The 17,349-nt window shown below is 37.9% G+C and overlaps 1 protein-coding gene across 2 annotated transcripts in view; it reads left to right on the top strand.

The window, feature by feature from the left end:
* The window catches only part of LOC122794052 (mitogen-activated protein kinase kinase kinase kinase 5-like), a 1,947,254-nt gene that overhangs the window by 1,876,499 nt on the left and 53,406 nt on the right, over positions 1-17,349 (top strand). For both annotated transcript variants that reach the window (XM_044062187.1, XM_044062182.1), the window contains exon 31: positions 2,634-2,704. In XM_044062187.1, the coding sequence (XP_043918122.1) occupies positions 2,634-2,704 (71 nt within the window). The remainder of the gene's footprint in view (positions 1-2,633; positions 2,705-17,349) is intronic.

The following is a 17,349-nucleotide window of genomic DNA, read 5'->3' as shown; positions in this document are numbered from 1 at the left end:
GCCATCCTGTTTTATCACAGTCAGATGTATGAACAGTGCATAGACTTAGCTATAGCCCTCTAGTCATTTGCTTAGTTTAACAGTCATCTCTCAAAAAAATAAATATATAAAACAGGGATAAACTGCATCTCAGAATATCCAGTAGGAGAGTTAAAAAAAAGCACAACGTTTGCATATGTCTGACCGCAAATGTGTTCTTTTCTAGTTGGTTTTTTTTTTTTTTTTTTTTTTTTCAATTTTGTCCTAGTCTGACATCAGAAGGGCACACAGAAGGTGGTTGCCTTAGGCATGCTCTCTCTCTCTATATATATATAATGTGTGTATATATATATATATATATATATATATATATATATATATAGATTCACTTTATAACCTCGAAATGCTGAAATATCGAATTTCAGTATCTCGAAACTATAAAACCGAATCCACAAAACACCGACAAACAAAAACCACGAAACCACATAACCGAAAACACCGCACACACTACACTAAACATACAACACAACACCCACATCACAACATAAATAAAAAAACAACACACATACACAACTCACACACACATAAGCAGGGGGGCAAGCTCCCCTGCACCTCCCATGTGGGGGGCTGCACCCCACACCCCCCCTACTTATATATACTAACTCCGAGATCGCACAAACACAACACAAAAGCTCACTCACACACGCACATTCTCCAGTCCCTCACACACACTCTAACTCCCACTCAAAACCCTTACAAAACACTCACTTACCTGACATAACACCTACATCCAAACATGGCACCGCGCACCAACAAAACACAAACCCGGACATTACATAGCGTGACTTCATAACCGCGAATTCGACATATTTTCGGCATACGTCAAATTCGCGATTATGAATGTTCGCTATTTTTAACATTCGACTTTATAGCTTTGAGATAATGAAATTCGACATTTCAGTATTTCGATGTTATAAAGTGAACCCATATATATATATATATATATATATATATATATATATAAAAACAGCAGCAGTTTGAAGTATATGTCTGTGGGCAGTTTTGCCTTTGTATTCATTCCTATTTAACACCGGAGGGGGTTATACAGAAAGTGACTACCTAATTTAAAGGGGGGATATGGGCAGGTGCTAGCCTTACATATGAAATATATATTCTTATGAGAATTTGTCTTCAGTATTTATTGGGAACTGGTGTTTGATCACCGTTAGGAATAAAAACTTGGCTACAACTTATTTCTTTTTTGAAATAAAAAATATGACTGAATTTATTTTTGTTCAGGTCATAACTGAGACAAATAGTTGGAAGAAAGCTTTAACATGCACCTTAGAGCATCTATAACCAAATGGCTTCTTGATGCCTAGTAGCCCCAAGACCGTCAACTTAATTTAGTTATTATAGTGCAGTCTTGGCTAGTTATGGTGTGTTAAAAGGATGCAAGAAAAAGCAAAACTGAACAGTAAGACTGAATTTCTTTCCTTAAACATGGTTTTAATTCAGGCCTTCATTAGATGAAAACGTTGTTTAAAAAGACCTCTAAAATGCACATCAGAACATCTAGAACTCTCATGGTTTCTGAGGGCCTTGCAGCTCCCAGAATCCCTGCTTAATATAGTTATTTCTACTGCAGTTACAGCAGTATGCCAATTAGGATGCGCTGATCTGATGCAGAAAAGTACACTTGAAGAATAAGACTATATTTCTTTGCTCAAGTATCTGGAAACTCCATGGCTTCTGAGGGCTTTGTGGCCCCTACATCTCCAGCTTAATGCAGTTGTTTTCTCTCAAGTTATCTGAGTGCCATCTTACTGAGGTAAAGCATGCTAAATGAATGAATAACTGCAGGAAACAACAGAATAATATGACAAACTGTGAGAAAAGGGAAGAAAAAAGTCATCTGAGTGTTGTGAATAGGCCAGGATTGGGTGGGCAATGGGGGGACGTCATGGAGACTTTTTGCCTAGATGAACAGTTTACCTAAATTCTCCTGATGGGTGAGCTGAAACAGGCCATTTACTGCCAACCCTCCTTGGCAGTAAACTGCAGTGCCCAGGCCACTAACAGACGCTTCACTGTCTGTCCCGCACCTGGAGATTTATCCATCTTTGCCATGACTCCAGACAGATTGTTAAGAGCTTTACTCACTCCAATAAAAACATTGTTATTTATTGTGCTAATGTCAGTTTGAAAACATGATTTTTCAAACAAATGACATTTGCTTAGTAAATCTGTGAATGGGTGTACAGGATCCATAAAATGATACACCATGTGCTACCTAAGGAAAAATATGGTGATGAATTTACAAAAAGCTTTTTAATCTCAAACTAATTCTGTACATCCCACCATGATTTGAATTAATATGTGTTTTTTATTGTGTTTTGTTTCCACCCTTGAGCTGCTCACACAACACTTAGTACACAATTTGAAATGTAGATGCTTATGAAACATTTAGTATGTAGCCTGAAATATGCAGAAGACATGGAAACATACAATAAAATAAGCCAGTGCTCTATAATTATGACTTTACATTGGTACTGCAGTAATAAAAACACTAGATATTTTATTTTCAAAATACTACTGTTAAAAATGTGTTTTAGCACTAATGTTGAAATAACACCAAACCTCTTTTTTTGTAGTTTATCATGAAGACAGAATTCTTGTATTCTGGAAACATGGCATACAGACTCGAGGGCTCAGATCAGCTGAGGTACGTTTGTGAAGTAATACAGAAGATTATGTATTTCTGACTTGCTGCTACTTAACTATTTAGAAAAAGTGAAAATCTGAAATGAGATTGAATATGACAATGAGAAGACTGCTATTTATTGTGTGCTGTTTCATCAGATATGGTGCACTTTCATCGACTCTTGAAATATCACTTTGTCTTATGTTCTCGCCATTTCAGAATGTGTCAATTTGCCTTGTAAGAGGTGATGTACTTGAATGTGAGGTCAAGTGACAGAGAAGATGGGGAAGGTGGGTTTTCTCCCTTTTAGAGTTTCTGCCACCTTAGAGGAAGTGTATCTAAAGATTAGGGGTATTGTGGCAAAGTCCTGACATCAGATTTACAGGGGAACATCCCCCATGAAAGAACAATTCTATTGTACTGTTTTGTAATATGTAGAATTTCAGTTTTTTCAGCTTAAGATTTTGCCTTGCATAGATATTTCAGTAATAATTATTTGTATCTCAACTAAGAGATGTAATATTTCATTGTAAACCCTTGCAAGTGTGTATGTAATGCTAGCATACAGGAAGAAAATTTTCAATATACCGTGTTTATAATTACATGATTTGCACCTGTTAGTTTGGGATTTAGTGCTTAGCAGGAGAATTACACTTTTAGAAGGGTTTTAACAAAAATGAGATACTAACATGTTTATCTGAAGTACGTTTTCCGAAGTTAAATAATAATATACAGGATTATGATCTGGTCTCAAATCATACTCAGATTATTATGTATTTGAGACATGGATGCCTATAAATTCACCTTGAAGTTCGAAAGGTGAATCTTGGCATCCATATTGAGAATACATAATAAATGGTTATAATTGGAAACTTGATTATAATTCTTTGTAGTGCGTGAAGCTTTACCTGCCCCATGTACTACCACTACTATAAAAAAAAAAGACAAAAAAGCGCAACATACTTGGTGAGTGCTGTCAACCAGACATCAGCACACCCCTCATGGTATTTGTTTAAAGAATTCTGAGGGGAGCAAATTATCAAAATTAGGGATACTTTTTAAATATTCCTCTAATTCACTCAAAAAGTTAATTTAACAGCAGGTTTTTCATCAATATGCATTTTGTGACATTTTTGAATGTAATCATCAGTGATTTACCAGTAGGAAAAAAATAGCAGGGATGGAGCAAAAATATGAGACCAACTCAAGAGTGAGTTGACAGGCATAGTCAGCAGGCAGACATAAAGCTGTTTTAATTAACATCTGCCACCTAGTACGGTCAGTTATTACTTTCTAGCATGAAACCCAATTAGAACCATGCTTAGGGGGATGTGTAATAATTGTTAAAATCTGGTCTTACCCTTGAGAGGCTCTTAACAAGTTTATTGTTTTCTGGATTTCACAGTGCAATCAAGCTATTCTATGCTTTACAATGTTATATAGAAATAATGACAAACTAATGAAGGTTGTATTATTTTGAAGTCAACAGCATAGTAAGGGGACTTCCAAGATGGACACATACTGATCAACAGCTTTATTTCACTCTCTCGGTGTGAAAAAAAAAAACTGAGAAATAACAGCTACTGTTACTGTCAGCCTAGATGCCAGCAAAGAAGAAATTTGATGAACCTGAAAGAAAATCAACTAGAAAAGGTGCAGAGGAAACACTGGCTAGGAAGAATTCTACAGCTGCTCAGCAAAAACAGTACAAGTTCATTTTTGGTACAACACCTGGCTTCCAGTAATTTAGAGGAAAAATAAATATGCTCAGATGTGATTAAAATAAATGAAACATTGAGGGACTATATCAACTCAGATAAAAAGGCTGAAAAAATTAGAAAAAAGCTTTAAATAGTTACTCGGATGAACTGAAAAAAAATCAGTGGTTGAAATGAAAAGGCTAGCTGAGTATGAGAATTTTCAAGAAGAGCTGTTTAAAAAATGGTAGAGTTAGAAGACAGAGTGCACAGAGAAAACCTGGGATTTTCTGCTGTACCAGACACACTCAAAGGAACAGACTGCATTAATTTTATGAAAGCACAAATAAACAACTGAACTTGTATTCCACAGCAGGATTTCTTAAATGAAGGAGCACAATGAGTATATGCTCCAAACCTGGCCATGAGAAATCAGCCAAGACATGTATTAGTAAAGATGCAGTCATACCAGCAGAAACAGTTGATCTTGACAAAATTGTGGAAAAAGAGAAAAGTATTAAAAATTGGAAACAGCAGAGTGTTTTTGGAAAAATAATTACTCACTGTACACCAGGCAGAAGAGAAGCAAATTCATCCCAGCAATCAGGAAATGTTGAGAGGTAGGTGTAAAATTCAAGCTGTTATATCCAGCTGTCTTCAGACTATTTTTCCTGGAGGATCAAAGATATTTTTTGATGCAGAACAGCTGAGGAGAAAATAAAACAGGTTAACCAATAAAAAGTGAGCCATCAAACTCTAGAGGACTCTGCTGCTCATAGAGAAACTTTGCCAGTGAAACCATTTCTATTGTTTCAAAGGAAAATGCTTGAGAGACAGAAAAGAGCACAGGAGTTGACTGGAAGAATCAGGAGTACCTTGGACTTGAACCACAGTTTGGTGTTTGGAGATGGAAATGAACAGGGAGAAGACTGGTAACACTGAAATTAGTGAATAAATGTGAGATTATAAAGCATCAGTCACATTTGTGAAATGTAGCTTTGTAAGAAAAAGAGGCTGAGAATGATTGTACTTTTGTTGAGTTTGTTAAACTTGTGGGTGGACTATATAGCGTATACCTCACTTTATGTCATTAAAGTTTAGAGAGACAGTAAACGGGAAAAATTAACGGCAAGTAAAACAATCTTTGTTCTGAATATTATTTATATAAATCATTTAATAATATAAACTGCATGTTATATACTAAAGCAATTTTGTGTTGTATGTAGTTAAGGGTATTTTAAAGATGGAGGTGTCTTTCTGTGACTCTTCTTTGTGTTGAAGATATTACAGTAAAGAAGTACTTTTTTTAGTTATAAAGCTGGACAAAAGCAAGTTAAAGTTAATATGCTGTAATCTTGAGCTCCTGGGGTATGTGAAAAATTGCACTGACTGCATTATATTATCTGTATAATTAAGATATTTTATTTTATTTTTACAAAGTAGAATGTCTAGAATAGATTAATACTTTTGGCTTAATTTATAAACAAGTGCTTTTTGTAAGCAAGTAGGCCTGAAAATATGACAAAATGATGAAAGCCATGAAAAAAATATGAAAAAATGGTAAGTTTCTTGTATATGCAATGATATTAGCTTGTTTTATTTCCATTAGCAAATGTTCAGTGGGGGTTAAGAAGTCTGCAGCTGAAGGTAGTTTTACGTTCTGATGTTCTTTATATTGATCAGTGTTGTAGTAACCTTAGCTATATGGGTTATATCCTGCCAAGGATATAACAGCTGGCCAGCTTGCAAAAGTTCAGGACACCTTCCACACACCCAAACTGTCAAGCAGCTTGTGATGAGCTGAATAAAAGACAACTCTGGGCATGAAGTCTTTCAGAGCTTTACTACTGCCAAAGAATGCATTCCTCTGAGTTTTTTGACGATCAGTGATCAGCTTGTGCTTTCCTTTGCTGGGCAGATAAGTTCTCTTTAGGGAACAAAATCTATTTTCTTATATTTATAAATGTTTTATTACTTTCCTTTTAAACTGAGCATTTGTTTATTTGGTCAATTTTAAAGTAGTGTAAACTAACTGATAACATATTTCCTGTGGAGAAATTGTGTTTAATTTTCCTTTGTGTGACTGCCATAGTGGTTGAAAGTGCTTTTTACTGTGGTTTATTTTCTGTCAAAAAGTAACTTCTGTGGACTAGTAGTTCTACTGGCATTTGCTGCTTGTCTTCCCAGGGAAAGAGGTCCGTTTTTGGCTTGACCATGGAACAGATGGTCCTTCTTCCAGACACAAATCAAAAAAGTTAAGCAAACAACCTTTGCCACCACAGCAGGCTAGCAATTTGCCTCAACCACAGGTGAATGACTCTGCTGTTGCCATTTGGTGTATCTCAGGCCATCATCTTTTATCCCATATTCCTCTGGTATAGCACGTACAGCCATTATGGACCAGGGGTTAGCCACATCCTCTGCATCTGTTGGAGGTCACTCAGTGGGAAAGGGGCGCCATTCTTGTTGGTCATGGGAGATGGAACAGAGAAAGCTTCCCTGTATGTTACAATGCTGTGCCCATCCATGGGGAAGCAATGGCTGCCTTTAGTAACATGGTTGGCCCCATTTTTCCTGTCAAAAAGAAACAGAAAACCTAACATGTATCTACTCTTCCAAAAATTTGTTTTGAAGACTGTTGTTCCGCTCTGGCGACCACTAACAGGAAAAGATGAAAGGAGAAGAAGAAGAAGTTTACTGGGACTGGCTTGGGTTTAAATCAGGCTATTGATCCTTCTTGTCGAGTAGTTTCTAGTAAAGGAAAGAGGGATGCCTGTTTTCCTGAAGAGATTCAAAATTCTGAATCTGAGCAGGATGATGCAGTGACAGATTCAGGAATTTGGCCTCAGATTTCTGATTCAGATTCAGAGAGCTCATTTTTTGATTCCTACTGTGGGGGTATCTTTGTCTCTGAGACTATTGCTAGAATGTCCCAGTGTTTTCAGTGGGAGAACACTGAAGTTTCTCAGTCCCTCAGAAAATACTATGAGTTGTTACAGAAGGATTTTACAGAACCTACACCCATTCCTCTTGTCCTGTGTTGTCAGCTTTATAGAATGTGTCTCTTGCTACCTGTAATTTTCTTGATAGCCAGCTGTCCCTAAAAAGGCAGATATGATGTACGAAGTTCCTCAGTCTTTTAAATGATTATATACTCTTGCCACATCTGACCCAGCAGCTATACCATCAGTTGACTCCACTGCTATACCCAGCAGCTATAGCCTCAGTTGACTCCACTGTTATTAATCACTTAGTTAATTCCAATTCTACTCTTCCTAATAAGGATTGGAAAGTTTACTGAAAAAGTGTATACTTCTGCAACTTTGATTTTCAGAATTTTATATTGGGATGCTCATATGTTAATGTTTATTCTAACATATTGTGAAAGTATGAGAAATGTTTCTTGTGAAGAAAAATCTGCTTTAAATAACTTAAGTTTCTTCTGTTGCACATGCCACTTATTGTTTGCAATGAGTGTATGATTCTACTGATATTTCTTCCAGGGCTATGGCCACTGGTACTATTTTAAGGAGGTTTCCTTGGCTGCATTCCCATAACCACCCAGATGATTTAAAAAAAATTAATTTTAAATTTACCCCTTAGATAGAGATTTAGTGTTTGGTCCCTCTGATGCAAAGGTAATCAAAAAGTGTGATAAAAGGGGCTAGCTGGTTCAGAGAATCTACAGGATTTTTCATCCCTCCTTTTCCAAATTGTGCAAGGGATTTTCTGTCTCCTCATACTATTTTGGCAAAAACAGAATAAACTGTATCAACAGAATTCAGGTAAACAGATGTTTAAGAAGTGGCAAGGGGATTCCAAAAAGAAGTCTAAAACTTTCCAAAACTAAGGATAGTCCCAACTGTTCAAGAGACCCTGTAACACCCTCCTACCATGACCGAGTATTTAGTTTTACCCTCCTACCATGGCCACTATTCTCTTGCTGAAAGTCTGAATCTCAATTTTTCTCTTTGGCAAAAAATTGTTTTAGATAAATGGGTTCTGAAAATCACTGAGCAGGGTGGCAGTGGGAGGAAATTCCTCATTTTCAGGGGGTTATTCCTCATCCTGCAGATCAGATGTTTCCTCCTGTTCTGGATCGCATGCTGTCCCAAGGAGTGATAGAACCAGTTCATTCTTCCCAGGTGGGGAAGGGGTTTTACTCAAGGACGTTCTTAGTGATAAAAAAGAATGAAAGAAAAAGAAAAAAAGAAAGCTTAAAGACCAGTTCTGGGTCTTTCTTTTGTAAACCTGCTTGTGATAGTGCCCACATTCAGAATGGTGTCACTTCACAACCTGTTACCTCTTGTGTGTGTCTGGATCACATTGTCAGTTCTCTGCCTTACCCTTTGGACTATCCACTGCACCAAGAGTGTTCATAAAGTGTCTGGCTCCAATTGTAGCTCATTGTAGGCTACAGGATATCCACATTTTTCCACATTTAGATTACTTGCTTAACTGTTCTGAGTCTTTTTCAAAATGTCAGGAGTCTCTCTCATGGGTGAAAGATCACTTGCACAAGCTGGGATTCAAAGAGAACATTCAACAGTCTTTCTTGAGTATGTCAGGGAGGATTGTGCTCCTGGGATGTCAACTAGACACCTCAGTTCAAAGAGCTCTTCTTCCAGAGGAAAAAAACATTCTTTATTATATCTATTTCTAAGGTTTTCAACTCATACTTCTGTCACTGCGAGGGAATACCTCAGAATGTTGGGTTTCATAGCATCTATGTAGTTCATTATACCCCAGCAAGACTCCACATGAGAAAGATATAGTGGTATCTAAAATCTATTTGGTCCAAGCATCAACATCTTTATCTTTTCAAATCCCAGTACTGGGGTTTGTCAGAAGAGAAATGTGTTGGTGGAGACAGCAGATATATTTAAATCCAGGTCTCCCCTTCTCCATCCCTGCCCTAAAGCAGTCAGTCAGCATAGATTCTTCTGACTTTGCTTGGGGAGCAATTTTAGGAGGGATACGATTGCAGGGGTTGTGGGACACCAAGGATAGATGCAAGCACATAAATATCAAGGAGATGCTTGGCCCAATCAAGGCACTCAACTCTATGAGCTGTCTTTTGCCCCAGGGCCTTTTCAAGTGGTGACAGGCAGTACCACAGTCATGTGGTTCATCAGCAAACAAAGGGGAACCAGGTTATACCCTGTTTGCAGACTAGCCATGTTAGCTTGCGATACCTGGAAGGCAGATACTTTTTCCTTAATTTGGACAGGAATGTTCCTGTATGCCTTTCCACCCTTTCCACTAATATCCAGGGTACTTCTGAAGATTCAGAAGGAATCCCCCAGTATCATTATGGTGACTCCTTTTTGGCCCAGGAAATCATGGTTCTCCCTTCTTTTGGTAATGGCCAGGGGCAATTAACACACGCTTCTTCAAATAATGGATCTAATCTTATAAGAACAAGAGTGTTTGATACATCCCAACATCAATCATCTTCAATTGACAGCCTGGATTATAGAGTCTTAATTCATTTTATACACCTTTTTTTCTGAGGATGTGCAGCAGGTGCTAACAGAGGCAAGAAAGCCTGCTACTAGAAAATTATATATTAGCAAATGGAAAAGGTACCAACAACACAACCAGCACCCATTCAGGGATAATTGTTCTCTGGTTTGCAGTATTTGTGGGAGTTAATATCCAATGACCTTTCTTATTCCTCTGTCAAGGTTCATTTATTGGCCATTTCAGCATGTCTGCCAATGGATCCACCTTTTTCAAGGCAGTCTCATGACAAAGTGTTCTTAAAAGGGGGTTTGCATAAGAAGCCTCCAAGTAAACTAGTGCACCCCTCCTTGGGATCTTAATTTTGTGCTAGAGAAGCTAACACTTGCGCCATTTGAACCAGTTACTCTGGATGACTTCAGGTTTTTAAAATGGAAAACAGGTTTACTGATTGCTCTGACTTCTGCAAGAAGGATATCTGAGTTGCAAGCTCTTGTAGTGATGCAACCTTACCTCATTTTCCATAGGGAAAGAGCATCTTTGAGAACTAATTCTTCTTTTATGCCTAAATGGTGTCTGAGTTTACTTCAGGCCAAACTATCCATCTGCCCATTTTCTTTCCTGAACTTAAAAATGAGAAAAGGATAATCCATACCTTAGATGTCCACAGACAAATCAGGTATTATCTTGACAGAACTAAATCTTTCAGATCTTTGGTTCAGTTGTTCAACTCACATGAAGTTAGGAGGAAGGGACAACCTATTTCAAAACAGACTGTTTTCAAATGATGTCTAAGGCTATTACCTTTTATTATACTCACCATGTCAAATCTATTCCAGGCAGGGTCAAGGCACACTCTACCAGGGCCATGACTTCATCGGTGTTTTTTGGAAAGGATTGGATTCTGGAAGTATTTTAGAAGCTGATACTTAGTCTTCTGTACATACGTTTTCAAAATACTACAAGGTTTATTCCTTCTCTAGGTCTAGGCCAAGTTTTGCTAGGACCATTCTCCAGGAACTCCTGGACCCTTCTCCTTCCTCCTCCCAAATATAGTTAGCTGTGGTAATCTACCCATATAGCTAAGGCTACTGTAGCAGTGTTCAATATGAAGAACATAGTACAGTCATGTAAATTGAACTTACAATAAAAGTCGATGTTGAAATGATGCTAGGGTTGCCAACTATTCAGAATTTTTTTCTGGACAGTCCAGAAGGAACACTGTCACTGATATTGAAGAACACAAGAATGTGTTTGATTGCGCACAGTAATATTGTATGACAATACCCTTGAGGGAGGTTAAATGCACACCTCTGTTCTGCATGCATTTTGCTTTCACATGCATGTCCAGAATTCATGACATGAAAAGATGGCAACCCAAAAATTATAACTGCTGCAGTAGCCACTCCATCCCTCCTTCCCCCTTACTTTTGGTGTGTTTTTATGTCAGGGTGGGGACATATATTTTTGTTGTTCCTAGCATTGGCCTTCCAGAGCTTAGCCTCCATCTCTCTGTTGGCCGGAAAGCTCTGAAGGGCTCTGCACCCAAACTTGTCTTGCACTCAGCTCATCTCTAGTTACTTGACAATTTGGGTATACAAAAGGTGCCCTGAAGGTTTGGAAACCTGGCAGGATATAACACATGTAACTAAGGCTACTGCAACAGTGATCATTCAAACATCTACTCTTATGGGAAGTTCAACTTACAGAACTATACTTTCTAAGTAAAACTGACAAAAATTCCTTCCTACATCTGCAGAGCTGTTAGCTGTTTTTCTCTCATTGCTGGCTGTTTCCATGGAGATGAACTTTCTGCAGGTAAAACAATTAATTTTAAGAGTGCTGAGCATTCTTTGCTAAAGGACATGCAAAATTTAAAGAACAAGGGCAAGAAGTTCAGTGTAAAATAAAGTTTGAAATTATTGGAAGTGAATAAGAGATAGCAGCTTCCCTAGCAGCCTTAATACTTTAATCCAATTTAATAGAACAGTGTACAATTTAGTTTAATTTAAAGATAGCCACTGCATGTTTTCTTAGGGCTAAAAATTAATTCCTTCTGAAAGCATACAGACTATTTCACAGTCTGGGAGGGAAAAGAGATAAGAAAAGAACACACATTAATCTGTGTAAGTGGAACCCCAGGCTTTAACATGCACTTTTGCATAGGTAACCTTGCTTTTAGGTTAGATGGGTGCAGTTGATGGCTTTGGGCAATTGTTCCTATCTGGAGGGTAAACTCACTGAAACCTAAAATGCTTTTTTTGTGTACTTCCATTTCACAATCATAGCTCCTTATGGCATCCAACACTTCTTTAAGTCTGGCTTTTTTAACTAAGTGACTTACCAATTGATAATATGCAGTATTAGAAAGGGCAAATAGTTATTAACAAAATGACTCTAAGATTGTTAGTCTAGGATATCCTGCTGTGGAGAAATTAATATTTGCTACTTATTATTCTTATTTTCATATTAATGTTCATATTTTCATAACTGAGTGACCTACATATTATTGAGATATATGGTATGAAACACCAATGTGGAATACAGAATAATTCACTGAAAATGCTGGTTTATATCACACTATACTATGACTATTACCATTCTGTTAGTAATTATGAAAATAAGCAATATTTCCATATGTACGCAATGCCTCAAAAACCAAATGACATGCAAACTGTTGCATAACATTAGGTGAAACTTAAGATGTTCCTGAAAAAAACTGTCTTTAATATTTGCACTATAAGCTGCACTTCTTGACAGGCATCCAGTATTATTTGTATTGCTAATTATACAATTAACCATGTGTTCTTCTGTCCTATTACACCCCCAGTCATCCTCTTCGTAGTTCCAGCCAACTCTTACTACTGACCTATAAACCCTGTAAAAATATAGGCAAAAACCTTTGTAAAAACTCTGTCTCTCATAGCTGGAACAAATTCCCATTGCATATCAGAAGTATAACTCATGCCAACAACTTTAAAAATACACTAAAAGTTCACCTGCTTAACTCCAAGATCTGTCACTGTAATCACCCCACTTAACCTCCCATATACCTCTGTGTATTCACATTCTACAACCTCTATTTAGGAAGTGTCTTGGCATTATTTCTAATTCTTGTAAATATTAGAACATGCTAGCTTTTCACCACAGTGACTAAACTATTTGTATGTTTATATTTTTAGCACTCAAACTTTCTTATGTGACAACTATAATTTGTTCTGTATACTGGCATTTCAGTTTGTACCCTATTTTATCTTATGTATAATGCCTCTTTTATTTTTTTTATTGCTGTAGATGTTACTGGAGCTTTTCTCCTCGGGTCTCCACTGAAAATGTTTTTTTTTGTAACTCAGCTGGACCAACCTGGTTAACAAATGTGAAATAAATAAATAAATAAAAATGTGTTCATATTTCTGTAATTATCTCAATAAACATGCACATATAGAGGAATCTCTTGTTGTCAAGTGAAAGCTTATATATGGTAAACAAAAAAGATCTAGCAATATACGTCTAGGTTGTTTAGTTTTTCAAGATATGAAAATTTGTAAAAGTTAAGAAAAAATATAATTTGGGATTGGGGTGCATTATAATATATTACAAAATATATGGAAAAGTCTATAAATGCACTGACTATTATCATTGTAATGAATACTTCTTACTAATAACATCGCTATATGTACAATTTTAATAGCATTTGTTGATCACAATATATTTACATTTGTTTATCTTATGCCTTTTACATTTATTTTTCAGAAAGTGCCCTGTAATTCAAGATGTATATAGACTGTTAGAGGTGTGACATTCCACACCACATAGGTGTTAATGAGTTAAACTTCATTTTTTGAAGATGTTCATAGCATTGTGTGTTTGTTCTGTGTTAATAGGTTATGGAGATGTTCTGAAAATGTATTTTTTATTATTAAGGGTTTTCATTAAAACAAAAAGTCTTGAAAAATGTGACATAGGTTAAAAAGGTGGTGAGAAGAAACAACTGTGTAAAATATCAGCCTTAGAAACATTAGTGTACGTATGTATAATAGGTGGGAACAACAGATTTTTATCATAATGGAAACACTATCCATATTATCATGGAACATAAATGGCCTTACAGATATAGCCAAAAAGAAAAGAGTATTGAATTATATTAAGAAATTTAGAGTGCAAATATCAATGCTGCACAAGACACATTTGGAAAGAAATGAGCATGTGAATTTGAAAAGATTAGATTTCAGGGTGGATATTCAGCAGAATATCAGACATAAAGGAAAAGAGGAGTTGTTGTTGTTGTTGTCTTTTGGCTTTTCCCGGTTAGGGGTCGCCACAGCGGAACTCCAGTCCGCTAATGATTGACAGTAGATTTTCACGAACGCCGAGGTGCCAGCTCGACGTCCAACCTTGAACGAAGGCACACCCATTTACGCATGTCTTTCAAACACCCACTCAACTGTGGGGAGGACATGCAGACTCCACACAGAAGGCACTCCCCGCACTCCAGCCAAGAATCAAATGGGAGAACCTCTTGCTGTGAGGCAAAAACGCTACCGCTACACCACCGCATAATTAAGCTAATTGCTAGAGGGTCTCTCCAATAGTGATAAAAGAGGAAAAGACAATAATGGTAGATTTGTGGCAGTAAGGATCTATTGGAAAGGGAGGAGGATTACGTTGATGTATATTTATATTCCACCAATAAAAATAAGTTATGTACTCACCATAATGTTCCATCTGTTTGTCCATTTTCATTCTTCCTCAACAGCTGGGTCTGGATCTGACACTCAAATCTGACTCAGGTGTAATTTTAGCTCATGGCTTCTAGAAAACTCTCTAACTTCTCCCTTACTCATAATGCCCTATCCCCTAACATACCTCAGATCTTGTTTGCCGGTTTACATAATTTCAATTTGCCGGTTTACATAATTTCAAGAAACATTATTATAACTATCTTGGAAAAGGAAAACAATATCTGGAGCTCAATGTAAGGAACAGTGGTATCCTTATAAGCTCTTACTCTTCTAGAAGACATTAGTTGGAAAGGTAGGGGCTTGGTGGGAGGGAAGTTGAGGAAGAATGAAAATGGACAACATAGATAGAATGTTATGATGAGTACATAACATTTTTATCCGATATGGTCAATCTTCATTCATTCCTCAACAATTGGGACAGAGTCCCCAGCTACCTAAATACCCTGGGTGGACTCTAAGGAAGGATATTCCTGAGTACATTTGAGCCAAAGGTGGCTCTTCCCCTTTAGACCAGATCCAATTCGTAATGTGTAATAAAGGTATGAGGATTAATCCAAGTTGCAGCCACACATATGCCATCCATGGAAGCCCTAGATAAAAATACTGACGATGTTGCCATGGACCTGGTTGAATAGGCTTTTAAAGGTTTTGGCAAGGGCATACCCAGCTTGTTGTAGACAAATGAAATATAATCTATAAGCCATCTTGCTTGTCTTTGTAACTGGCTTACCCAATTTGGAATCCACAAAGGAAAGAAATAATTGATCTGTTTTTTTTATGTCCTTTGTTCTATGTAAGTAGAAGCGTAATTGTCTGTGAACATCCAGTAAGTGTAACTTTTAGTTATGTACTCACCATAACTTCAGATGTTTGGGATCCATCTCGCCTACATTCTGACTAATGGGTTCGGAGCCGATCCTCGGCTCCGACTCGGCACGCTTATGCCAAAGACCGAAGTCTCTTATTGGCTGAGCTTACTATATCCCAGGATGCACCACTACCAGTCCCCCAGATCTTGTTTGTCCGCATACATGCACACACGCATGCACTGCTTATATAACATTGACAGATGATACAAGATAAAAAAACAGTAGAACCCAAACCGTTCAATCTCTTCTGATCTCCAAGGCAGGGGGAAGGAGGGTGGGTATTAGGAATGTAGGCGAGATGGATCCCAAACATCTGAAGTTATGGTGAGTACATAACTAAAAGATGTTATGTGATCCTATCTCGCCTACATTCTGACTGATGGGACAGCGTCCCTAGCACCTAAATCCTGGGTGGCTCACTGGAAAACACTCCTGAGTACCGTGGAACCAAATGCTGCTCGTCCTTTAGATGCCACATCCAATTTATAGTGGGAAATGAAAGTGTGCGGGTTGGACCAAGTAGCCGCAGCACAAATTTCAGAAATAGCGAGCTTGGAATGGAATGCAATAGAGGTAGCCATAGCTCTAGTAGAGTGAGCTTTGACAGATGTTGTAAGTTGCTTATTTGAAGAGGAATAAGCTTGAGTTATGCAATCTCTAATCCATTTGGCAATAGTAGCTTTAGTGATGGTTTTACCCAGTTTATTATCTGAAAAGGACACAAACAATTGATCTGTTTTCCGAATTTGCTGAGTCCTATCTAGATAGAAGCGCAATTGCCTGTGAACATCCAACGTATGGAAGGTGTATTCCGCTTTGTTTGAAAATTTTGGAAAGAAAACTGGTAGCTCTAAAGATTGTTGGAGACAGAGATTAGAGCAAACTTTTGGGACAAAAGATGGATTAGGTCTAAGTGATACTCTATCCTTGTGAAAAATCAAGTACGGTGGTTTGATAGATAGGGCTTGAAGTTCTGAAACTCTTCTTGCAGAGGTAATTGCAATTAAGAAGGCAGTTTTCCAAGACAGATATTTCAACTCACATGTAGCAGCTGGTTCAAAGGGGAAGATGTTAAGGCACGAAGTACCAAATCAAGATCCCACGGAGGCAGGATGAAAAACTGGGGTCTTAAAAGCACAGCACCTTTCATGAAAGTTTTACATAATCTGCTGCTCATCAACGGTGGGTCTATGGAATCGTGAAATTTGGAGATAGCTGCTAGTTGGACTTTAATAGTAGAGACTGAAGATCCTTGATTAAACAAGGATGTTAAAATTTCAAGACCTCTGGTATCGGGCAGTAATAGGGTCTAAGCCTCTGAGTTGAGCCCAGATAGCAAACCTCTTCCACTTACTGTGATACAATTTCTTAGTGGTGGGTTTATGGGCTGAAGATAAAATGTGAATAACTTCCGGGTCCAAGGTGTGATTTCTGACTAAAGTCGGAAGTGGAGGAGCCAAGCTGTTAATTTCAAAGTGTGAAGGGACTGGTGCTGTTGTCCCGACTGATGAACCAGAAGGTCCGGAGTTAGATCCAAGAACCAAGGACCGTCCAGAGCATATTTCTGTAGGTAGGGGAACCATACCTGACGAGGCCAGTATGGAGCAATTAGAATCATTGTGGACCCCAATTGGGAAGCTTTCTGGATGACTTTGGGGAGGAGTGGAATCGGAGGGAAAGCATAAAGCAGTCCTGTTGGCCAAGGTTGGGCTAGAGCATCCGTAGCTGCCTCCCCTTGACGCGGGGTCAAGGAAAAGAACCTTTTGCACTTCGTGTTTCGTGGTGTTGCAAACAGGTCGCAGCACGGAATCCCCCATCTTTTGAAAATCTGAGCTGCTACTGTTTCGTTCAGAGACCACTCGTGAGGAGAGAGAATAGTCCTGCTCAGTCTGTCT

The sequence above is a fragment of the Protopterus annectens genome, chromosome 1.part0 (assembly GCF_019279795.1).
Source record: "Protopterus annectens isolate FY-2018-M chromosome 1.part0, PAN1.0, whole genome shotgun sequence".
Taxonomy (NCBI): domain Eukaryota; kingdom Metazoa; phylum Chordata; order Ceratodontiformes; family Protopteridae; genus Protopterus; species Protopterus annectens.
The sequence above is the reverse complement of the archived record's forward strand: the minus strand, read 5'-3'. Positions and strand labels throughout refer to the sequence as shown.